The sequence below is a fragment of the Erythrolamprus reginae genome, chromosome 2 (genome assembly GCF_031021105.1).
Source record: "Erythrolamprus reginae isolate rEryReg1 chromosome 2, rEryReg1.hap1, whole genome shotgun sequence".
Taxonomy (NCBI): domain Eukaryota; kingdom Metazoa; phylum Chordata; class Lepidosauria; order Squamata; family Dipsadidae; genus Erythrolamprus; species Erythrolamprus reginae.
The window spans coordinates 334692296-334717512 of NC_091951.1; the positions used below are offsets into that span (position 1 = coordinate 334692296).

General features: G+C 43.4%; 1 protein-coding gene across 2 annotated transcripts in view; it reads left to right on the forward strand.

The window, feature by feature from the left end:
* PDZD2 (PDZ domain containing 2) overlaps positions 1-25217 on the forward strand; it is a 458739-nt gene that overhangs the window by 125325 nt on the left and 308197 nt on the right. For both annotated transcript variants that reach the window (XM_070743494.1, XM_070743493.1), the window contains exon 2: positions 9895-10764. In XM_070743494.1, coding sequence (XP_070599595.1) covers positions 10289-10764 — 476 coding nt within the window. In that variant the 5' untranslated portion in view covers positions 9895-10288. The remainder of the gene's footprint in view (positions 1-9894; positions 10765-25217) is intronic.

Consider the following 25217-nt stretch of genomic DNA (forward strand, 5'->3'; position numbering starts at 1 on the left):
GGAAATACTCTTGTCCAACAATGTGCTGGCCCAATACTCACCTGGTTTACCTTTAATTTTAACTTGTGACGCTTCACAACACGGGGTGGGCGCTGTCCTCAGTCACAGACTGCCAAGTGGAGCCGAAGCCCCTCTGGCATTTTTCTCTCGCACATTGGCTTCGGCGGAGAGAAATTATGGACATATCGACAAGGAGGCGCTGGCACTAATTGCGGGGGTCAAGCGGTTCCACGATTACTTATATGGGAGGCATTTCGAATTAGTTACAGACCACCAACCATTGCTGGGGCTTTTATCAGGCAGCCGTCAAAGTCCGGTAGTCCTTTCACCCAGGATGTCACGTTGGATCGTCTTCCTAGCGAACTACAATTATACGTTATCCTATAAGCCAGGACGCCACATAGCACACGCTGATGCCCTGAGCAGATGCCCGCTGCCAGATGTTCTCGTCGACCCTGCTCCGGCGTGCTCCGTGTTTGCTCTATCTGAGAGCACTATTCCTATTTCTGCAACCGAAGTAGCGGGAGTAACTGGTCGGGATGCCATTCTGTCCCAAGTAAGGCAATGGGTGTTAAGAGGATGGCCAGTTACAGCCCCCGCAGATGTTTTTGTCCCATTTTTCAGGTGTCAATCAGAGTTCTCTGTAGAGAAGGGGGTGGTGCTGCGAGGAAGTAGGGTGGTTATTCCAGAAGCCTTGCGCAGCCCGGTGCTGGCATTATTACATAGGGGTCACCCTGGCATAGTGCGCATGAAGAGCTTAGCTAGGGACTATGTTTGGTGGCCGGGGTTGGACAAGGCGGTAGAGCTAAGAGTAGCTGGATGTGCAGCGTGCCAGGAAAGTCGCCCTTTCCCTCCTCGAGCCGAGCCGCTGGTATGGGAGCCGCCAGCTGGACCTTGGGCTCGTATTCACATTGACTTAGCCGGTCCCTTTATGGGACAGACCTTCCTGATAGTCGTGGATGCCCATTCGAAATGGGTAGAGGTGGTCCTGCTCAGATCTACCTGCGCTCAGGCTATCATAGACGCCCTACTGACTTTATTTGCCACGCATGGGTTCCCCGACCTTCTCGTTTCGGACAACGGTCCCCAGTTCACAGCGGTGCAGTTTGAGTCATTCTTAGCATCTGCTGGCATCAGACATGCGTTAAGCTCACCTTGGCATCCGGCCAGTAATGGCCAGGCGGAACGGGCAGTTAGGTCTGTAAAAGACGCCCTTAAGAGGATGCCACAAGGTTCTTGGCAGGAAAGGCTAGCAGATTTGTTGCTAGCGCAACACTCCACCCCCTGTGTGGCCACGGGTAAGACCCCAGCCGAACTTTTGATGGGTCGCAAGCTCCGCATCATTCTTGATAGACTGCACCCATGGTACTCTCAAACAGTGCAGTGGCCAGTAACCCCGACCCGGCAGGTAAAAATTGGAAACACTGTTTTTGTCAGGTCTTACTCAGGAGGACAGAATTGGGAAAGGGGAACAGTAAGCAGAGAGCTGGGGCCTCGATCTTTTGAAATCGAACTGGCAGACGGAAGGGTTTGGAAGAGGCATTTAGACCAGATCCGGATCGACAGGGCGAGCGATCTCCAAAGGGAAGGAGATGGTGAGCAGGCGGGATCGGCTCACAGTCAGTTTCAGCTGCCCGTAAGACTGTCAGGGGAAAACGCCTCCTCAGAGTCACTAAGGGGAGAGGAAGTTCGGGATTCAAAAGAGGGAGTGCAAGAATCAAATTCGGAGAGGATTTCCGAGCAGGCGGTCATGCCTCGGCGCTCCGAGAGAGTGCGCTACAAACCGGCATATTTAAAGGACTATGTATGTGTCAATCAAGGGGTTAGGAGTGCTGTGTTTGCTTAGAAACAGCCGGCCGGTTAGAGCCGTGCGATTGGCGTCCCTATCCAAGGTTCTGATAGGGCGCTTTCCATAGTTACTTTGTAAGCGGGAAAGCTACTGTGTATTTGATTGGTTCCTGCCTCAGCCAGGGCTTGCTATATAACACTGTGTGCATTGTTTGTTTCTCTAAGCCTGTACCTGCCTGCCTGGCATGCATTCCGTATTAAAGCCATCTGTTAAATAAGGCCTCCTCTGTTTTACCTTGTCTTACAAACTTAATTGGTTCCGGGACGAGGTTCTTAAGGTGAAAAGTTTGTAAGATGAAACAATGTTTCCCATAGGAATCAATGGAAAAGCGATTAATGCGTGCAAGGCCAAAATTCACCCCTTTTGCCAGCCGAAGGGCCCATTTTTGCACGGCTGGGATTCCCCTGAGGCTCCCCTCCATGGGAAACCCCACCTCCGGACTTCTGTTTTTTTGCGATGCTGCAGGGGAATCCCAGCATCGCAAAAATGAGCGCTTCACTGGCAACGGAAGTCCAGAGGTGGGGTTTCCCAGCGAAGGGAGCATCAGTGAAATCACAGCAGCGCAAAAACACCGAAGTCCTCAAAACCCCACCTCCAGACCTCTGTGTTTTTGCGATGCTGAAATTTCACTGAGGCTCGCTCCCCTTGCTGGGAAACCCCACCTCCGGACTTCCATTGCCAGCGAAGCATCTGTTTTTGTGCTGCTGGGATTACCCTACTGGGATTCCCCTGCAGCATCACAAAAACACGGAAGTCCGGAGGTAGGGTTTCCCATGGAGGGGAGCCTCAGGGGAATCCCAGCAGCGCAAAAACAGGTTCTTAGTTGGCAACGGAAGTTCGGAGGCGGGGCATCCCAGCGGCGGCGGTGGGTTTGTAAGGTGAAAATAGTTTGTAAGAAGAGCCAAAAAAATCGTAAACCCTGGGTTTGTATCTCGAAAAGTTTGTATGACGAGGCGTTTGTAAGATGAGGCATCACTGTATATCTGTTTTCTTGACGCTCCTGATATAGGCGGAAAAGCTTAATTAGTGTTTGGTTTTACAGCTTGGGGTTCCCTGTCAGGTGAGCGATGATCAGGATTGACAAGTGGTTTTGGTCACAAATATGATATGAAGGTCTTGCCCAGTTCTGTTCGGACCTGCTCTTTAGAACCAGTTGCAGAAATTTCCCCCCACTTGCCAAACTGGTGGCGATGACCGGCAGTCCACAATCTCAAACCAATCCTCTGTTTGCCATGAGTTGAACAAACCCCTCTGCACATGCGCTAAAGCTTCTGCGCATGTGCAGAGGGTCATTTTTGTGAAGCGAAAGCATGCATTTCCGTCATGATGCGGACCAGTAGGGAAGATAAGTGGAACCCATCCCTGGTCTTGCTTTCTCACAATATCAACTTCATTCAACCTCAGATGTTAGTTCGTGGTGGGCCATCTATGAGTCTGATGTTGAGATGGGCCAGCTGTTATCCAGTTCAATTTGTTAGACTTTTTAAATGCCAAAATCTTGTCTCATTTTAATGAGGATTAAAAAAAAACTTATTAAAATAAACTGGTTTTGATAATGCTCTATTTCCACTCACAATGAACACAAATAAAAATATGATAGCATGCTTTTTTGAGCAAATGGAAAGGTCATAAAACACTGTTTGGATGGGACTGGAGAATGTCTAGCGTGAGGCCTTTAAAAACAGCGTCTAAGGAAGATAATGGAAAACCACATCTGAAAGTTTCAAATGGAGTTCTTTTAATTACCCCTTTATTTCTTTTTTGCAGAAGGAAGGAAATGGGTCTTGAGGGCTTTTTAGAAACTCCATTGGGAAGGACATATAAGGAAGCAAAAGTACAATTTTTCAGGGAATGAAACGAAGTTTGCATGTAATCAGGATATCCCAAAACATTGTAGGACAGGTTTTATAAGTAAATCCGGAAAAATATTTGTATAATGTGGTGGTTTATATCACTCCACCCTCCTTAAGAAACCATTTTAAGATAGATTTGATGGCAGTTCTGATTTCATATCTATATAGAATATCATATTTTAGACTCAAAACTAACTGGGTAGATGTTTTAACGCCATTCAGTATTTTTACAGACAGTGGATTAGGAATCTAGCCACAGAAAACATTTAGAGACTTGGAGTTGGAAGAAAACCATACAGTTTTATGAAACTGTTCAGTCATTAACATTAACAATAATTAAAAATTGCTGGGGGTTGAATGGCATGTTAAATTAGTAATAATGAAAAGAGAAGAGAGAACAAGTATGACTTGAAAACTGTCATTATTAAAATAACCGAGTTTGTACAGTGAACCAAGCCAACCTGTCATGTAGCATTTTTTGCATTTTGGCTTAATATATTATGCAAATCTAAGCAATACAGTTTGTCTATTGTGACATAGGACTTGGGGTATTGTATGTTCAAACCCAGTTGTAGCTAACTCAATAAACCATGATTGATCAGGCAATCATAGGATTGGAAAAGATCATACTGGTCTTAACTCAACCTCAAATCATAGCCTAGTGCAGTGACGGCGAACCTTTTTTTCCTTGGGCGCCAAAAGAGTGTGCATGCGCACTATCACATATGCACGAGTGCCCACACCCATAATTCAATGCCTAGGGAGGGCGAAAACAGCTTCCCCCACCCCTCATAGGCCCTCTGGAGGCCGGAAACAACCTGCTTCCCAACTTCTGATGACCTAGTAGACTAGTGTTGCGCCTTCCCCAGACTTCAAAGGCTTCCCTGGAGGCGGGGGAGAATAAAAACGCACTATTGCGATGTGCGAGTGGCCACATCTATAACTCAATGCCTGCGGAGGGCGAAAACAGCTTTCCCCCACCCACCAACAGCCCTCCAGAGGCCAGAAACAGCATGTTTCTCAACTTCTGATGGGCCCAGTAGGGTCGTGTTTTGCTCTCCCCAGGCTCCAAAGGCTTCTGTGGAGCAGGGGGAACTTAAAAACGCCCTCCCCTATCCCCCCGGAGGCTCTCTGGAAGCCAAAAACGCCCTCCCAGAGCCTCCCTTTGAGCCAAAAATCAGCCGGCTGACACACACATGCACGTTGGAGCTGAGCTAGTGCAACGGCTCATGTGCCAGCAGATATGGCTCCGTGTGCCACCTGTGGCACCCATGCCATAGGTTCACCATCACTGGCCTAGTACAGCGCTTCTCTGCTTTTGAAGTCTCTTCCATATTAAGTTATAATTAACCATCGCAGTTTTATTAGGATTTTTTAACAGCCAAACTCCTAAATATTTCATTTTTTTGCGTCCTAGTTTCAATCCTGACACCTTTTGTATCTCAATTTGCTCTTTAGGGCCTGTATTTAAACAAATTATCTCTGATTTCTCTATATTAACTGTAAGACCCGATTGATCTTTAAATTCCTGGAATAAAATCTTTATTCTTTTCATCATTTCAATTGGGGTTTCAGTCAATACTATAGCATCATCTGCAAAAAGATTTAGTTTTAATTCAAGTTTTCCTATTTGGTAACCTCTCCTAGTACAGTGCTTCTCAATTATTTTCCATTACCCCCCCCACCCGGAAGAAGTAAACATTTTGCATGGCCCCACAGCTCTTCGATGTGGCCCCCAAGGAAATTTTAGTGTTAATATTTATTATTTTACTTATTATAAGCTGCAAGCAAAGTATTGGCTGGGAAAGGCTGCTCTACCCTCTTAAGCTGGGAGTAAGTCACACTGAGCTCAGTGGAGCCTGTTTTCGGTTAGGCAGGCATAGGCTATCCTGGTTAGGGCCCTCTTTTGACACAGGGCCAGGCCAGCTCAATCAAGCCAATGTTTTGAGGTCACTGGCTTGGCCCATAAGTGCTGTCTCTGCCAGGCATTTACAGCGAATGGTGTGGAAGGAGGCTTTAGACTCCCATTCTTTTTAATATGTTTGTGAGTGACATAGGGGAATGTTTGGTAGGGAAGGTTTGCCTATTTGCCGATGACTCTAAAGTGTGCAATAGGGTTGATATTCCTGGAGGGGTCTGTAATATGGTAAATGATTTAGCTTTACTAGATAAATGGTCAAAGCAATGGAAACTGCAGTTTAATGTTTCCAAACGTAAAATAATGCACTTGAGGAAAAGGAATCCTCAGTCTGAGTATTGTATTGGCAGTTCTGTGTTAGCAAAAACTTCAGAAGAGAAGGATTTAGGGGTAGTGATTTCTGACCGTCTCAAAATGGGTGAGCAGTGTGGTTGGGCGGTAGGAAAAGCAAGTAGGGTGCTTGGCTGCATAGCTAGAGGTATAACAAGCAGGAAGAGGGGGATTGTGATCCCCTTACATAGAGCGCTGGTGAGACCACATTTGGAATACTGTGTTCAGTTCTGGAGACCTCACCTACAAAAAGATATTGACAAAATTGAACGGGTCCAAAGACGGGCTACAAGAATGGTGGAAGGTCTTAAGCATAAAATGTATCAGGAAAGACTTAATGAACTCAATCTGTATATTCTGGAGGACAGAAGGAAAAGGGGGGACATGATCGAAACATTTAAATATGTCAAAGGGTTAAATAAGGTTCAGGAGGGAAGTGTTTTTAATAGGAAAGTGAACACAAGAACAAGGAGACACAATCTGAAGTTAGTTGGGGGAAAGATCAAAAGCAACATGAGGAAATATTATTTCACTGAAAGAGTAGTAGATGCTTGGAACAAACTTCCAGCAGACGTGGTTGGTAAATCCACAGTAACTGAATTTAAACATGACTGGGATAAACATATATCCATTGTAAGATAAAATACAGGAAATAGTATAAGGGCAGACTAGATGGACCATGAGGTCTTTTTCTACGGTCAGTCTTCTATGTTTCTATTCAAAGCTTTCGCCCAACTGCAGAGGATGGTCTCTCTTGTCCAGTAGCAGGCAATGTTCCCCCTAATTTTTTGGGGGGGTGGGCGGAAAAGTATAGTGTCTGGCAAAGAAATAATAAACAAACAAACAAACAAACAAACAAACAAATAAAAAACCCACCCTGTTTTGCCTCAAAGAATTTCAAAATAAAATACTATACTGTGTGTCTATAACAGTGAGCTCATAATAGGGCAACTCTATCAATATCAAAATGCCACTTAAATAGTTGAGCTAGTTTCAAACTAGATTTTGATTTTCTTTCTCTCTTCCTTACTCCCATTCTTTTTCTTTCTCTTTTCCTTCCTCTCTTTTTTCTATCCGTTTCTCTTTCTTCCTCTCTTCCTCTCTCTCTCCTTCCCTCTCACTCCTTCCCTCTCGGCTTCTGGGCAGGTTTGGAAAACTCTGAGTTGATGATGATTTTTAAGTGAGCGATTGCTCACTGCTCAGCTTAGAGGGAACTATGGTAGCAGGCTCACCATGCTGTTCATGTCCGCCAAGAACAAGAACCCGCCCCATCTGGCTGCCTTCTCTTCCAGGCTTGGAGCAGTGTGCAATTGGGAAAACACTCCCCTTTGGGGGAAGCGATTTAGAGGGATCACCCATGTTCACCGGGGGTCACACATGCCCCCCGGCATCATTCCATGCCCCCTCGGGGGGGGCTGCCCTACTATTTGAGAAACACTGGTCTAGTGAAATGTGGCTTAGTGAAATGTGTGAATGATTTGGTTTGCATGTCACACTAATCAATTGTTTGAAAATCAGAATGCCTGGGCTCATCCACACATTGAGCAAAGATATTTTTATGATTCAGGTCAATGGATGAGCCTGGCAAAAGTCAGTACTTCCCTGAGATATTATGATAACTCTTTAAAAAACTTTTTAAAACTTTGAATCTTGGATAAAACGTTAACATTTGTTGGTATCTAAACTTGGTTTTTTAAAGAACATTTTTACTTTCTAGTTTTTATCTCACCTGTATTACGTTATATGTTACTCAAGGCAGCAAACACATGTAATATTCTTCCCTTCTCCTATTCTCTCTAGCAACTATCCCATGAGGTGGGTAGAGCTGAAAGAGAAGGAGTGGCACAAAGGCATTCATGTCTAAAACAAGACTAGAACTCACAGACTCCTGATTTCTAGGCCAGAACCTTAAGCACTATACCTGTGATGGCAAACCTATGGCACACGTTCCACAGGTGGCATCTGAGGGCGTGTGAGGTGTTGCCCTATGTCAGCTCCAGCGCCAGCTGAATTTTGGCCTTCCGGAGGGAGAGGGAGGCTGCTTTTACCCTTCCCTGGCTTTAGGAAAGTCTCCAGAGCCTGTGGGTGGTGAAAAACGGATAAAACAGCCTGGAGGCTGTTGGGGCCTGGATGGGTGTCAACAAACTCAAACTCAACCCAGACAAGACGGAGTGGCTGTGGGTCTTGCCTCCCAAGGACAATTCCATCTGTCCGTCCATTACCCTGGGGGGGGGAACTATTGACCCCCTCAGAGAGGGTCCACAACTTGGGCGTCCTCCTCGATCCACAGCTGACATTGGAACATCATCTTTCGGCTGTGGCGAGGGGGACGTTTGCCCAGGTTCGCCTGGTGCACCAGTTGCGGCCCTATTTGGACAGGGAGTCACTGCTCACAGTCACTCATGCTCTCATCACCTCGAGGTTCGATTACTGCAACGCTCTCTACATGGGGCAACCTCTGAAAAGTGTTCGGAAACTTCAGATCGTGCAGAATGCGGCCGCGAGAGCCATAGTGGGGCTTCCTAGATTCACCCACGTTTCTGCAACACTCCGCAGCCTGCACTGGCTGCTGATCGGTTTCTGGTCACAATTCAAAGTGTTGGTAATGACCTTTAAAGCCCTACATGGCATTGGGCCAGAATACATCCGGAACCGCCTTCTACTGCACGAATCCCAGCGGCCGATAAGGCCCCACAGAGTTGGCCTTCTCCGGGTCCCGTCAACCAAACAATGTCGTTTTGCGGGCCCCAAGGGAAGAGCCTTCTCTGTGGCGGCCCCGGCCCTCTGGAACCAACTCTCCCCAGAGATTAGAACGGCCCCCACCCTCCTTGTTTTTTGCAAATTACTTAAGACCCACCTTTGTCGCCAGGCATGGGGGAGTTAAGTTATCCTTTCCCCCTAGGCTATTACAAGTTATGCATGGTATGTTTGTGTGTATGTTTGGTTTTTTATAATAAGGGTTTTTTAGTTGTTTTGGGTAATTGGATTGTTCATGTTGTTTTACCACTGTTGTTAGCCACCCCGAGTCTGCGGAGAGGGGCGGCATACAAATGCAATAAATAATAATAATAATAATAATAATAATAATAATAATAATAATAAAACGGGCCTACTGGAAATTCAGAAAAACAGACCCAACGGGCCTACCATAGGTTCAGGAGGCTTTCCTGAAGCCTATGGAGAGCGAAAAACAACACAATAATCCTACTGGAAGTTTGTTTCTGAACTTCTGATCGGCCAATTGAGCCCGTTTTTCACCATCCACAGGCTCCGGAGGCTTTCCTGAAGACTGGGGTGGGCGAAAAACAGGGCAACAGGCCTATCGGAAGTCCGGAGGCTTCAGTGAGGTCCGCACGCATGCGTGGGGGAATGGGCATTGCATTATGGATGCGGACATGTGGACTATCACATACGCCCTTTTGGCCCCTGAGCAAAAAAAAGGTTTGCCATTACTGCATCATAGAAACATAGAAGACTGACGGCAGAAAAAGACCTCATGGTCCATCTAGTCTGCCCTTATACTATTTCCTGCATTTTATCTTCACTCCACAATTGAAAAACAAGGGCAATTTGAGCTTCTCACCAACATAAAAATTCAAGATTAAAAGATATACAAGTCCTTCCTTCCTTCCTTCCTCCCTCCCTTTTTTCTATGTAGATGAAGAGGTTAACTATAAAATCTGCCTCTGTCTGTGAAACTATTCTGCATAATTAGAAATTTGTCTTTGATGCCTCCTCTTCTTCCTGCCCGCAGTCTTTGTAGTAAATAATGAATAACCCACATAAGTTAACAGAAAGCAAAATGAACAGATTACAGAATTAACCAATAAACAAAATAATCTTGGGCAAAAATCTTCTCATTATTAAGCACGGCAGATAAGCCTCTAATCCTGCATCTGAAAACAGATTTATGGTTTTTAATTGGGCCGTTTCCCTTTTTCTAGGTCAAGCAGGTGTGGGAGAGCGCGGAGGAGAAAATTCCAGGCTGGTGATCATACATTTCTGTGTGTGGACAGCTGTGAAAGGAGGCAAGCATGAAAATCTGCTCTCTTTCTTTGTTCTTTCGCTGTGGATTCCAGAGCAACAGTTTTCGTTCTCTTTCATAAAGGCCCTGGATTGTCCTGGCCAAATTGGAAGTGGAAGAAGAGGCCTTTTAAAAAAACACACGCTCAAAACTTTTGGCTGTTCTTGTGGGTCTTTTTTCCCTGCGTTTTCTTGGTCCTATCAAGATGGCTGGGGATGAACTACCCAACAACTTTGGCTTGAGAAGGAACTTCGATCTGACCCACTTGAAGAAGGACCCTTTCTTGACATAATGGAATCCTGGCGTGACCCACCATGCCCATCACTCCAGAAAACGCGATGCTGTTTCTTCCCATCCTTTATCGATGGTTGCAGGGCCATCTGACACAGGAAGCTGGGGAACCGGAGCACGGCCTTTGCCATTCCGCCATTAAAAAACTGAGAGAGTACATCCAGTTGAACTTCCCAATGGAAGAGGGGAAGCTACACTACAGCCCCAGTCCTTTGGATATGGAAATCTGCACGCTTTACTTAACCAAGGATCCAGAAACGACGGAGCCTCTCGGCCTAAGTTTTGGCAATATCCCCACTTTTGGGGACTATGGCGAAAAACGGAGAATGGGGAGAAGAAAGAGGGGACATAAAGGCCCAGTGCTTGATGTTGGAAGCATTTGGGTCACGGATTTGAAGAAAAACAGTCCGGCAGGGAAATGTGGAAAAGTTCGCTTGCGAGATGAGATCCTTTCGCTGAATGGCCAGCTGATGGTTGGAGTGGATATTGGTGGCGCAAGGTAAGACATGATCAAGAATTGATGTGGGTGATATGGATGCTGATGGTGAAACCTTCCAGATGTTGGTAAATTACAGCTGCCAGCAGTTTCACCATGCTTCGTTCTGTTTGTCTTGAAAGTATTTATTTATTTATTGTATTTATATGCCGTCCCTCTCCGAGGACTCGGAGCGGCTTACAACATACAACATAGGCTAGTCATTTGATTGACAACGTAGCTTCTAATGCTAGGCAATGCAATTAGTTCTTGTTATCTCATATAGTTTCCAAAGGCTTGGCAAAATGCCCAGGAGTTTTCCAAGATAAGCAATCCAAGGCAGAAAAGCAGAGTAGAGATTTTCACGAGACAATCACAACAGATACAAGAATCTAAACCAGACCTGGGCAAGGGGTGGCCCGCGGGCCGCATCTGGCCCGCCCACTGTCTGTGACCAGCCTGCCTGCAATCTGTGACCGGTCTGCGGAGGTCGGGGTCTGCTCCAGTGCGAGGATGAAAGAGCTCACTGTGTATGTCGGGAGTCCTCTGGTTCCCTCTTCATCAGGAAAGCAGGAACCGGAGGAGTCCCAGCAGACGCCTTGAACTCTTTCATCCTCGTACTGGAGCGGACCCCGACCTCCTACCGAGAGCAGCCGAGCACAGAAACCACACAAAAACTCCAGCGTAGTGACTGTGGTGCACTGTGTTGCCGTAAACCAGGGGTCCCCAAACTTTTTACACAGGGGGTCAGTTCACTATCCCTCAGACCAGTGGTCCCCAAACTACGGCCCGTGGGCCGGATGCGGCCCGCTGAGGTCTTTTAACCGGCCCGCAGCAGCACATGAGATTTTACCGATTGATATAATAAGAGAGAGAAAGAGGGAGAGATAGAGAGGGAGAGAGAAATGAAGAGGAGAGATAGAAAGGGAGAGAGAGAAAGAAAGAAAGAAAGAAAGAAAGAAAGAAAGAAAGAAAGAAAGGGAGAAATAGAGAAAGTGTGAGAGATACAAAGAGGGAGAGTTAGAAAGAGAGTGAGTGAGAAAGAGAAGAGAGAGAAAGAAAGAAAGAAAGAAAGAGAGAGGGACAGAGAGAAAAAAGAAAGAAAAAGGGAGAGGGAGAGGGAGAGAGAAAGGGAGAGGGAGCGATGGAAAGAAAGAGAGAGAAAAAATGAGAAAATGATGGAGGGAAAGAACGAGGGAGAGGAAAATGAAACAAATGAGAGAAAAGGAAGAGGGAAGAGAGAAGTGGAGAGGAAGGAAGGGAGGGAAGGAAGGAAGGAAGGAAGGAGAAATGGAGTTTGTTGATTTAAGTTTAAATTTACTTGTTAATAAAGAAGTATAAATTACTTTATTACTTAATTATTAATTACTTAATTACTTATTACTTCTTTATTTTAAATATTTTATATGTTCCCATTTTGGTTTTTACTTTAAATAAGGTATGTGCAGTGTGCATAGGGATTTGTTCACAGGGGTTTTTTTTATAGTCCGGCCCTCCAACAGTCTGAGGGACCGTGAACTGGCCCCCTGTGTAAAAAGTTTGGGGACCCCTGCCTCAGACTGTTGAAGGGCTGGACTATTAAAAAAAAAAACTATGAACAAATCGCTACGCACACTGCACATACCTTATTTTAAAGTAAAAAACAAAATGGGAACGTACTATTTAGAGGGGGGGGGAGAAGTCTGAAATTCATATATGTTTATGTTTTGTTTTTAATTTTCTTTTGTTAACATCTGATTGTAGGTTTTCTTGGCTTATAGAAAAATGTATAAAGAAAGAAGGAAGCACTTTGGCATAATGGTTAATAAGTTAGAATATAATTGGTGTACTTTTTGAAGGAACATTAAGGAGGGATTTTAATTAAAAGAAAATGAATGTAACTGGTTGACAAAATTAGAAAAAAAAACTTTTGCAACTTTTTTGATGATTGATATTAGTTACTAACAAAATACCGCATTTTATTCATAGAAAATTAGATGGAACACTGTGTTGTGTCACTCACCCGTGGGCCGGATAAATGGCCTCAGTGGGCCACATGCAGCCCGCGGGCCGTAGTTTGGGGACCGCTGCCGTAAAGCAAACAATTAGGGGTCTGTAGAATGGGTCTGGGTGTTTAGGTCTGGCCAGGGTCTGGGTCTTTACAGTATTGGGTAGAACTAAGTTAATTATATTAGTCCGTTCCTCTAAAACCATCCTAATTTCTCATGCAGCCCCATGGCAAAATTAATTGCCCACTGCTGATCTAAACTGTTGTTTCCTGCAGCTGCCTCTTCTGTTCTTAAGTAGATTAGGGGAGTGGGCAATTAGCCCCCAGTCTTCTCCCGAGGAGACCTCCTCTGGAGTAACCATTCCTGTCTCTTGGCAGCTCTGTGGGCTCTTATATCAAGAAGAGGAGAAGCCTCTTCTTCCTCACCACTGCCAAGAGATGCTGGAGGTTCCAAAGGCTCTGGCTGAGTCTTCACCATCCTCCTCACTGTCCAATTCAGGTGCCAGCCACAGATTGAACCAGTCTGAAGTGGCAGAATACCATTGTTAGAGTTGCATTTTTCTGAAGGTACCCAACCCAAATAGGGCAGCTACAGACCAGGATACCAGGAACTAAAGTCTTTGCAGATAATTGAAGACAAACACAGCAGAAAGTTATTTAAGAAAATATTTACTTCTTCTTAGCAAAACTGTTCTATATATTTACACTGTAACTATCTCATTAGGCGATTCTACTGTATGCTACAATCACAAGCCACACAGTAACTACTTCAAACCAAACTAATCTTCAAACCACAATATCTTCAAGCCACACCTATGCAAAGGTGTATCATGTTATATACATTAGTCAACCAATCAAGTTATAGCTCATTCTTTGGCATCACAATGACTAAGCATTCTTTCAAAGTTTTATTCATTATGTTGATTCCTTCCTTCCTTCCTTCCTTCCTTCCTTCCTTCCTTCCTTCCTTCCTTCCTTCCTTCCTTCCTTCCTTCTTTCTTTCTTTCTTTCTGCAATTGGAATATTATATCAGATTAGGCCTAGTCCTGACAACCACCTCTGGGTGGGTGGGTGGGTGGGTGTTTTATCATTTTTGTGGTAGCTGTGTCCTGACTAAAATAGATGTATAAAACTTATCAGGGACCTGTTACATTGATTTTATATCTTCTTCGTTCAGAACATGTTGCTTGTTTGTTCTGCCAATGTCTGAAGTGAGTCTTAAGAGCTTTTCTGGCACGCTGTCGCTTACCTCTGGTCAAGTCTTACGTACTTCTTGGCTGATGAGAAGAGCTGGAGTAAATTATACAGAATGATACAAATCACAGTGTTGTTTAAAGAAAAAGTAAAGGAGCAATGTAAATATGTAACATGTGGAGCCAGAGGATTTGTCTTTCTCTGGAGCAGACTTTTAAAAGAAGAGATAAGCAGCAGTTATGTGTTTTTACTGTGCCGAGTTGATTGGACTAACCTTCTTTACAGATTGTGTCGGCAGATAGGTTCACGAATAATCACCTTTCATCTTTTCTTCATTCAATCCACTTCATTGAAGGGCTGAAGGGTGTGGCTTATTTTGTGGGTGCGGCTTGCTGGCCATGTGACCAGGAGGGAGTGGCTTGATATTCATGAGACCCGGGGGGCTTAAAGGTCATGTGACTGGATTGACATCACTCACATCAAGGGTTTCCATTAGGGTTAGGCTGCCTGGCCTCTCCTCCAAGAGATACAATTTCCCCATCTATTTACTATTACTGAACATCCAAAATACTGTACACTGTTTAATTCTATGTGTATATGCCATACGTGTACATTCATATTACACACAGGCACACGAAAATATACAGTACTGTACATTATCTACTATATAAACTCTACATGTATGTACACACACACACACACAAGCAAACACAGCTCTTCTAAAATTATACACATTCAATTTCATTTACTGCGATAGGAAATATATACCAAGAAGGGAGAAAAAGAAAAAAATTTTTTTTTCTACCGGTTCTGGGGACATAACCGTACTCGTAGGAGCCCATCACTGATCCACTTCCTTAAGATTACCTTTAGCATTGAAACATAGAAACATAGAAGTCTGACGGCAGAAAAAGACCTCATGGTCCATCTAGTCTGCCCTTATACCATTTCTTGTATTTTATCTTAGGATGGATATATGTTTATCCCAGGCATGTTTAAATTCAGTTACTGTGGATTTATCTACCATGTCTGCTGGAAGTTTGTTTCAAGGATCTACTACTCTTTCAGTAAAATAATATTTTCTCATGTTACTTTTGACTTTTCCCCCAACTAACTTCAGATTGTGTCCCCTTGTTCTTGTGTTCACTTTCCTATTAAAAACACTTCCCTCCTGAACCTTATTTAACCCTTTAACATATTTAAATGTTTCGATCATGTCCCCCCTTTCCCTTCTGTCCTCCAGACTATACAGATTGAGTTCATTAAGTCTTTCCTGATACGTTTTATCCTTAAGACCTTCCACCATTCTTGTAGCCCGTCTTTGGACCCGTTCAATTTTGTCAATATCTTTTTGTAGGTGAGGTCTCCAGAACTATTGAGCTATTATATTGGGATAAACAGCTGGTGCAGGTGTTTGACGAAATCGAAGTCTCCTCCTGGAACTTAACAGGAGTTTGAACTTGCCAAATACCAGAAACAGGAAGTGTGCAGTCAATTTGGCTTCCAAGAATCTCTGTTCTGGCTGGTATTAAGCCCGCTTAGAATTAGGGAAGGATTAACACACTTTTGATGGTGGGGTTTTAAGCGTTGGCTGCCAAGCCAAATGTTGCACAGAGGGAAATCGCTTGGGAAAATGGAACAGGGATTCCCTACAGCTGGCCATTCTAGCCTGCTGGTATGCAAGAAGAAAAGATGCACAAATCCCCCCCAAATGATAGAATAATTTTATTTTTCTTCTTCTTCGCTTGCTTGCTTTCTTATTTTGGTCTCCTGTGTCTGTTCCCGTTAATGGTGGAGTAAAGTGGTTGTTTGCCTCTCCCAAAGCTGAAATGGTTGGAAATTTATTTAGATTTTCCCCCCAGCAATACTTGAAGAATTAGTCAGACAAAGATGATTTGCCTTTGAGATTTGAAGAGGTGTATGCAGAGTTTACAGATCACCCCAAGCTGAAGTGTGATCTGATGGATTTTGGCTAATTGGTTGTATGTACCCAGTTAATTATTAGTCACTCAATAAACTAAACATAAACCGAGCTTAAAGTTGTTCTGCTGGGCTCTATGGTATGAGTCTCCTGAAAATTCAAGGGTACAAATTTCAGACACACACACACACTTGAAAGTTCAAAAACAATGTTCTTTATCACAAAATTAAAAAAAAAACAATTGCAAAGAGCACTCCTCCCAAAATAACCTTGCAAGCTGTACAAGCCCCTTAAAAACTCCTTAAGTACTTAGCTAGCAGCTGTGAAGAAACGTCACAGCCCTCCTTCTTTCATGAAGTGAAACACACACACTTTGTTCTGCTTTGGTTTCAAAGTCGTGAAAAATCAACAAACAAAGTCCGGAAACACCAAGGCACAATCCTGAAGAAACAACGATCAGATAATCTTCCACAACGGCCAAACCAACACGCTGCCATTTGTATCAGCAGCTCTAATTACTGGAGCACAGTAAGCACAGTAGCACCAAACACAGGTGGCCTCTCTTATCTCCTGTAATATTTCTGTATTTGGTCTCTTCTATGCATAACTCTGTGCATGCGTTGATCCAACACTTCCTCATTCGAATCGACCAAAGATAGTGGAGGTTGGCTTCCTGGGCTGCGTGCCAAGCCCCCCTCTTCCAAGTCAGTCTTCTATGTTTCTATGTTTCTATGTTGCAAGCCGCCCTGAGTCCTTCGGGATTGGGCAGCATAGAAGTCGAATAAAACAAATAAACCAACAAACCAACAAACTTCCCCTCAATGTCCGTACTGCTCCCACCCTGCTTGGCTTTGTCGACAGACCTGGGAGCCGTGAATATTAACACCGGTTACGGCCGAAGTATGTTGAATGGTATGCGTGTTGTGGGTTTTATAATGAGTTTTTTAATAGTTTGGTATTTCTATTTGACTTCTTATTATTATTGTATTGCATTTTATATTGTTGTAAACCACCCTGAGTCCCAAGGGATTGGTCAGCATAGAAGTATGTATCTATGTATCTACCTAAACTTATCAGGAAAGACGTAATTAACTCAATCTGTATAGTCTGGAGGACAGAAGGGAAAGGGGGGACATGATTGAAACATTTAAATATGGGTTGTTGTTTTTTAAAAAAAAACAATCAATGAACATACAAACTTACAAAGGAAAGAAAGAATATGTTAACTGAATTTAAACATGCCTGGGATAAACATATATCCATCCTAAGATAAAAAATAGTATAAGGGCAGACTAGATGGACCATGAGGTCTTTTTCTGCCGTCAATCTTCTAGGTTTCTATGTATGCATGTATGTTTGGGGACTGTGAGCGATGAGATTGTCCCCAGACGATGTGAATTATTGAATTGGATGAACCTGGATGACTGTATAAGGTTTTTTTTTTTTAAGATTTTGATTTAAAAAATAATTAGATTTCTCACATTGCATTTACAATATTGTACGCCTCCATGAGTTGCTTTGAGAAGGGCGGCATAAAAATCTAATAAATGATTGATTGATTGAATGAATGAATGAATGAATTAATGTATATATAAATGTATAAACAAACAAACAAACAAACAAACAAACATAGAAGCATAGAAGATTGTCGGCAGAAAAAGACCTCATCGTCCATCTAGTCTGCCCTTATACTATTTCCTGTATTTCATCTTGGGATGGATATACTTTATCCCAGTCATGTTTAAATTGGGTTACTGTGGATTTGCCAACCACATCTGGTGGAAGTTTGTTCCAAGCATCTACTACTCTTTCAGTCAAATAATATTTTCTCATGTTGCTTTTGATCTTTCCCCCAACTAACTTCAGATTTTGCCCCCTTGTTCTTGTGTTCACTTTCCTATTAAAAAACACTTCCCTCCTCAACCTTATTTAACCCTTTAACCTATTTAAATGTTTCGATCATGTCCACCCTTTCCCTTCTGTCCTCTAGACCAGTGTTTCCCAACCTTGACAACTTGAAGATATCTGGACTTCAACTCCCAGAATTCCCCAGACAGCATTTGCTGGCTGGCAAATTCTGGGAGTTGAAGTTCAAATATCTTCGAGTTGCCAAGGTTGGGAAACACTGCTCTAGACTATACAGATTGAGTTCATGGTCTTTCCTGATAAGTTTTATGCTTAAGACCTTCCACAAACACGGGAAAATTGGCGAAAAAGTCAGGAAAAAAAATGGCATAGAGCAGTGTTTCCCAACCTTGGCCACTTGAAGATATCTGGACTTCAACTCCCAGAATTCCCCAGCCAGCATTCGCTGGCTATGGAATTCTGGGAGTTGAAGTCCAAATATCTTCAAGTGGGCAAGGTTGGGAAACACTGGCATAGAGCACAGACTGGATCTATGACACCCAAATTACATCACCAATGTTTCAAGTGATCTGGTCCGATTTGGGATGAATCCACTCCTGGTATGGTGATCTCTTTTTTTTATAGTGTTCTGACTTTCTTCGGCTTGCTTTGGCTGCAGGGCATTGGGGGGCGGGCAATGTATGAGCAGTTTGAAAGAAGGGTTTTTTGTATGCTTATGGGATAAAGTTCTTCCTGTTTGAACAGCTTTGCTTTCTAATTATTTGATTTGGCACTTTCTTCTAGGCTTAGAGCCACTGCAGTGGGCGTCTTAGCTTCCCTCCCTCTCTTCCTCCCCCTTTTGAAAAAATGAGTGTAGCAAGGGAATAAAGGAAGAAATGCAGTATATTTGCTATCCTGTGGCATCTCATTACTGTTGCTTTCTACCAGGGCTATTTTTTAATTGTAAACTTCTCTGGAGACTGCATTGGCTGTCTTTCATAGATATATTTACACTTTTTGGCCTTAAGAGGGCGCTGTCTCAACACACTTTAATTTCTTGGTTAAATGGGACAGCAGCAATTTAAGATTTTCCTTGCAGTTTTAAAGAACCAATTCCCGTCAAACGCATTATTAAAATTATTTTCAGTTTTGTGGCTGTAAGATCAGGTTGCAATATAAGTCTGTCTAGAGAAAAGGTTGTGTTTCTTGAGAGAGGAAAGTGAGTAGATTTTCCCCACAAAATCTTCAAACTAGAACTTTATTTATTTATTAGGTTTCTATGCCAACTTACTTACTGCCCTCTTTAAATTAGTGTAAATTAAAAGGTGTTCAATACAGATAAGGGTTTTTTCATTTCACTCTGATGTCTGCCTTCTCCATTTTGGCTACTATTAGTTTTTTGGCTGGGAATTCTGGGAGTTATAGTCCCAACCTATCTAGAGTATTCTAGGGTAGGCAAACCAAGTTTAGTTTATTATTTTCAGAGCAATCTCATTAGGCCAGTCATGGGCTTCCCCAAATATGCCCATGTTACACCAACACTCCACAGTCTGCATTGGTTGCTGATCAGTTTCCGGTCACAATTCAAAGTGTTGGTTATGACCTATAAAGCCCTTCATGGCACAGGACCAGATTATCTCTGGGACCGTCTTCTGCCGCACGAATCCCAGCGACCAGTTAGGTCCCACAGAGTGGGCCTTCTCAGAGTCCCATCAACTAAACAATGTCGTTTGGCGGGACCCAGGGGAAGAGCCTTCTCTGTGGTGGCCCCAGCCCTTTGGAACCAACTCCCCCCAGAGATTAGAATTGCCCCCACTCTCCTCGCCTTTCGTAAACTTCTTAAAACCCACCTCTGCCGTCAGGCATGGGGGAACTGAGATATTCTTTCCCCCTAGGCCTTTACAATTTACGCATGGTATGTCTGTGTGTATGTTTGGTTTTTATAATAAGGTTTTTTTTTAGTTATTTTACTATTGGATTGGATTGTTCCATGCTGTTTTTATCATTGTTGTTAGACGGCCCGAGACTACGGAGAGGGCGGCATAGAAATCCAATAAGTAAGTAAGTAGGTAGGTAAGTAAGTAAGTAAGTAAGTAAGTAAATGATAGATAGATAGATAAATAGATAGATAGATAAATAGATAGATAAATAAAACAGACAGCAAGAAAGGATAGCAGCGGAACTCTCAGATATACTTTACATATTGTATTAGTATATAGCCGTTGTGAAGTGATAATTAAATAAATTAAAATAAGCACAGCATATGGTCCCACAGGGCCGGCCTTCTCCGGGTCCTGTCAACTAGACAATGTCGTCTGACGGGACCTAGGGGAAGAGCCTTCTCTGTGGGGGCCCCAGCCCTCTGGAATCAGCTCCCCCCAGAGATTTGCACCACCCCCACCCTCCTCACCTTTTGCAAGAGTCTCAAGACTCATTTGTGCCACCAGGCTTGGGGCCACTAGACTCTAGCCCCTGGCTGACAAATGTATTGAGAGCTAGTTGACTGAATGGGAATGAAAGTTTTAATTGGTTCTAGATTTTTTAGATTATTAATTTAAATTAATTGGATTTAGGATGCTGTATTGTTTCTTTATATGTTGTAAGGCGCCCCGAGTCCTTGGAGAGGAGTGGCATATAAATCCAGTCAATCAATCAATCAATCAATCAATCAATCAATCAATCAACATTAACTCAAACTATGGTTTACAAATCATAGTGGCTGGGATCACACAATATGCTAATAGTAATAGCAATAGCATTTAGACTTATATACTGCTTTATAGTGCTTTTATAGCCCTTTCGAAGCGGTTTACAGAATCAGCCTATTGCCCCCAACAATCTGGTTCCTCATTTTACCCACCATGGAAGGATGGAAGGCTGAGTCAACCTTAAGCCCATGGTGAGATTTGAACTGCTGAACTATAGCTAGCAGTTAGCTGAAGTAGCCTGCAGTGCTTCACTCTAACCACTGCGCCACCCCGGCTAAGCCAAAAACAAACCACTAACATTAAGGAAATGCATTTTATAAACCAAGTCTCAGGCTCACTTCATTAATGATGCTATTTGGAGACTTCTCTAAATAAGCTACTCACTCCCTCTCTTTCTAGTACAGTGGTACCTCGAGATACGAGTTTAATTCGTTCCGGACCTGGGCTCTTAAGTCGAGCAGCTCTTATCTCGAACGACTTTTCCCCATAGGAATTAATGTAAATAATTTTAATTGGTTCCAGCCCTCAAAAAACTCACAAAGTTAGTCTAAATTATGCAGAAAGACATGTTTTTAATGAAGAAATGTACATGTACATATAAATGAATAATGAAGTTTCTTTCACTTAACTTGTAAACTTTCTTAAACTTTTAAATTTACATATGTTCAACTTCTCTGCCACCCAACCCTGTAGGACAGAGGTCCCCAACCCTTTTTGCACTAGGGACCGGCTTTAAGCGATCAAGAGAGGAATGGGTGAATGAATGGACGGAGGGTGGGAAGGAAGGAAGGAAAGAGGGAAGGGACAGGAACAGAGGAAGGAAGCAAGGAAACTTATGAAAGGGGAGAGTAAGAGAGGAATGAGTGAAGGGAGGGAGGGAGGGAAGAAGGTGGGAAGGAGAAAGAAAAGAAGAAATAGAGGAAGGGAAGGTAAAAGAGAGAAAGAAAAAGAGCAAGAAAGAAAGAAAGAAAGAAAGAAAGAAAGAAAGGGGGAAGGGACAGGAACAGAGGAAGGAAGCAAGGAAACTTATGAAAGGGGAGAGTAAGAGAGGAATGAGTGAAGGGAGGGAGGGAGGGAAGAAGGTGGGAAGGAGAAAGAAAAGAAGAAATAGAGGAAGGGAAGGTAAAAGAGAGAAAGAAAAAGAGCAAGAAAGAAAGCTGCAAGCACCCCCCCGAGCCCCCCAGGCCGGCTGCAACCTTTTAAAACACGCGCGCCGCTTCGCAGCTGTCTCCTGAAGCCGAACGCGGAAGTTAGCGTTCGGCTTCAGGAGACAGCTCCTTGGCGCTTGTATCTCGAATTTGGGCTTGTAAGTAAAACAAAAATATCTCTCCCCTCCCAGCTCTTATCTCGAGTTGCTCTTAAGTAGAGCAGCTCTTATGTCGGGGTTCCACTGTATAAGCATCCATCTCTCAAAAAAGTGACTCATGGTTAGTCCTAGCTAACATGCCATTACTCTAAAATAAGGATGATTTGATGACCCCTCTAGCAAGTGGACATCTCATTCATAAATTGCTTCTTGAATTGTTTGAAACTTCACTGAAAGGACCTTGCTCATAGGGGAATTCTTAGATTGGAATGTTACACATGCTGGTTTTAAATTAACTTTTACTGAACTCAAAAATATTGACTCCTGTGTAGATTAGCATCTTCTAAGGCTCTTGTTTGAAAAGCCTTTTATTATCTCTCTTGCTATATGAAATTGGATCTTATTTATTGACGAGAAAACTCAGTTGAAAAGTCAGAGACATACTTTTGTAAAGAACAAAACAACTTTGACATATGCCAACCACGTACTTTGTAGATTGCACACAAATGTGTCTCCCCCCACTCCCCCAATTTAGATGCCAAGGTTTCTAACTGAAAGCTATTCTCTTCAGAAACAGGAAAAAGCAGTTAATTCAATTTTGGGCATTTCTATTCCCAGAAATGTCATATTTTGAAAGTGTGAGGCTATGAGTTGTGCAATCAGTGTTCCTTCTGAGGTTTTGTGGGATTGCTCATATAGTACTGCAGTTAGTTTTTCAATAAACAGAAGCTCTGGAAGTTTTTGCAAATGGATTCAGGTGCAAAGAATAAAGAATTCTATTCAGGTGCAAAATAAACTTTGGTATATCACCATAGACCAAATCTTGCTGTTTTAACCCATATTGCAAATAATTGTAGGGCGTTGAAAAAGAAACAGATCTACAGTGACGTAAAGTGATTAAGTCACTAAATATTGATTGTCATTTCATGTGACTAAATCCACCAAGTACGATTCAAAATGAAAAGTTGCTGATTGAACGCAATCAGATGTCTTGTCACCTTTTTATTTATTTTATTTATTTATTTAATTGGATTTGTATGCCGCCCCTCTCTGAGGACTCGGGGCGGCTCACAACATGTATAAAAACAGAACAATAATGTAAATCCAACTAATACTACAATTTAAAAACAATTAAAAGAAAAACTTATTGACCAAACATTCAACGATCATACTTAAAGCATTCAGTGGTCAGGGAGAAGATCTAAAAGTCCCAAGCTTGGCGGCAAAGATGAGTCTTTAAGCTCTTTCAGAAGGCAAGGAGGGTGGGGGCAGTGCGAATCTCTGGGGGGAGCTGATTCCAGAGGGTCGGGGCTCCCACAGAGAAGGCTCTTCCCCTAGGTCCTGCGAGATGACATTGTTTGGTCAACGGGACCTTAAGGAGGCCAACTCTGTGGGACCTCACCAGTTGCTGGGATTTGTGCGGGAGAAGGCGGTCTCGCAGATAATCTGATCCTGTGCCATGCATTTATTTAATTATTTATTTTATTTATTGATTAGATTTGTATGCCACCGCTCTCCGAAGACATGTAGGGTTTTATAGGTCATAACCAACACTTTGTTCATGCGAGGCTTCTTTTTTAAAAAATAATTAAACCCAAACTAACATATTGCAAAGTTAATGTAACCTAGGAGCAAGTTCTAAGGCCCAGTGATGCTGTTACTCTATCGGTATGTGTTAATACGGGGGTGTCAAACTCGATGTCATTGAGGACTGCATCAGGGTTGTGTTTGACTACAGGAGAGTAGGGTGTGTCTGGCCAGGGTAGTCATAACCAGCTTGGTGTCACTCATGTCAGGAACCTTTGTGGTGGCTCGAATGGCTCAAAAATGGGCTCCTGGGCTTCGTTTTCACTGTTGCAGAAGGCTGAACTCTGTTTTTGCTGGCAGAAGCACTGCAGGCTGGTCCTTCACTTTTTCCAGGGCGGTCCCATGGTCTCCTTCCCAAGGCTGAGAAAGAGAGATTTTTTTCTCCAGTCATCCAACTGCTTTTGTGCCTCAGGCGGAAGTAGAACTCATCTCTTGATTTCTAGTCTGGTGCCTTAACCGCTACACCAGGGCTGTCAAACTAAAGGCTCATGGGCCAGATCTGGCCCTTAGGATGCCTAGATCTGGCCCGCAGGGCTGCCCTGAAAACAACCTTTGAAGGTTGTTCGGAAACTTCAGATCGTGCAGAATGCAGCTGCGAGAGCAATCATGGGCTTTCCTAAATATGCCCATGTTACACCAACTCTCCGCAGTCTGCATTGGTTGTCGATCAGTTTCCGGTCACAATTCAAAGTGTTGGTTATGACCTATAAAGCCCTTCATGGCATCGGACCAGAATATCTCTGGGACCGCCTTCTGCCGCACGAATCCCAGAGACCGGTCAGGTCCCACAGGGTTGGCCTTCTCTGGGTCCCGTCGACTAAACAATGTCGTCTGATGGGACCTAGGGGAAGAGCCTTCTCTATGGAGGCCCCGACCCTCTGGAATCAACTCCTCCTGGAGATTAGGACTGCCCCAACCCTCCTTGCCTTTCGCAAACTCCTCAAAACCCACCTCTGTCGTCAGGCATAGGGAAATTGATTCCCCCGGGCCGTTCCGCTTTATGTATGGTCTGTATGAGATGTACGATTGTTTTTTATATTAAGGGTTTTAAATTGTTTTAATGTATTGGATTTGTACTGGTTCTTGTTGTGAGCTGCTCCGAGTCTCCGGAGAGGGGCGGCATACCAATCTAATATACAGTGTTCTCTCGATTTCCGCGGGGGATGCGTTCCGAGACCGCCCGCGAAAGTCGAATTTCCGCAAAGTAGAGATGCGGAAGTAAATACACCATTTTTGGCTATGGACAGTATCACAAGCCATCCCTTAATACTTTAAACCCCTAAATTACCATTTCCCATTCCCTTAACAACCATTTACTCACCATTATTACTGGTATTCACCATTGAATGAGACACTTAGTAATCCTGATATGTATAAACATAATTATTTATTAACAATAATTATTTTTTTGTTATTTATTTGCAAAAATTATTAGTTTGGTGATGATGTATGACGTCATCGGGTGGGAAAAACCGTGGTATAGAAAAAAAAACCGCAAAGTATTTTTTAATTAATATTTTTTGAAAAACCGTGGTATAGGCTATTCGCGAAGTTCGAACCCGCGAAAATCGAGGGAACACTGTATATATATATAAATAAAATAAATAAACCCGTGAAACAACGAATGAAAACAGAATCCCCTCCCGAGCTCCATTTTCACCGGCAGAGGGTTGCAGGAAGCTATCACAGCTGGAGACGGAGTTTGGGATCCCGTTTTCGCTGGCAGAACGCTTGGGCTACCCCAGGAGCCCTGACACGATGACACCAAGTTAGCCACGCCCATCCTGCCATCTTGAGGTCAAGCACAACCATGGTGCAGCCCTCGATTTGGGGGCTTGAGTTTGATGAATTTTGACACCCCTGCATTACACTAAACTGGCTCTTAGAGCTTGTTAGTGGATGGTTTATTTGTCTGTAGCATTCAACCTG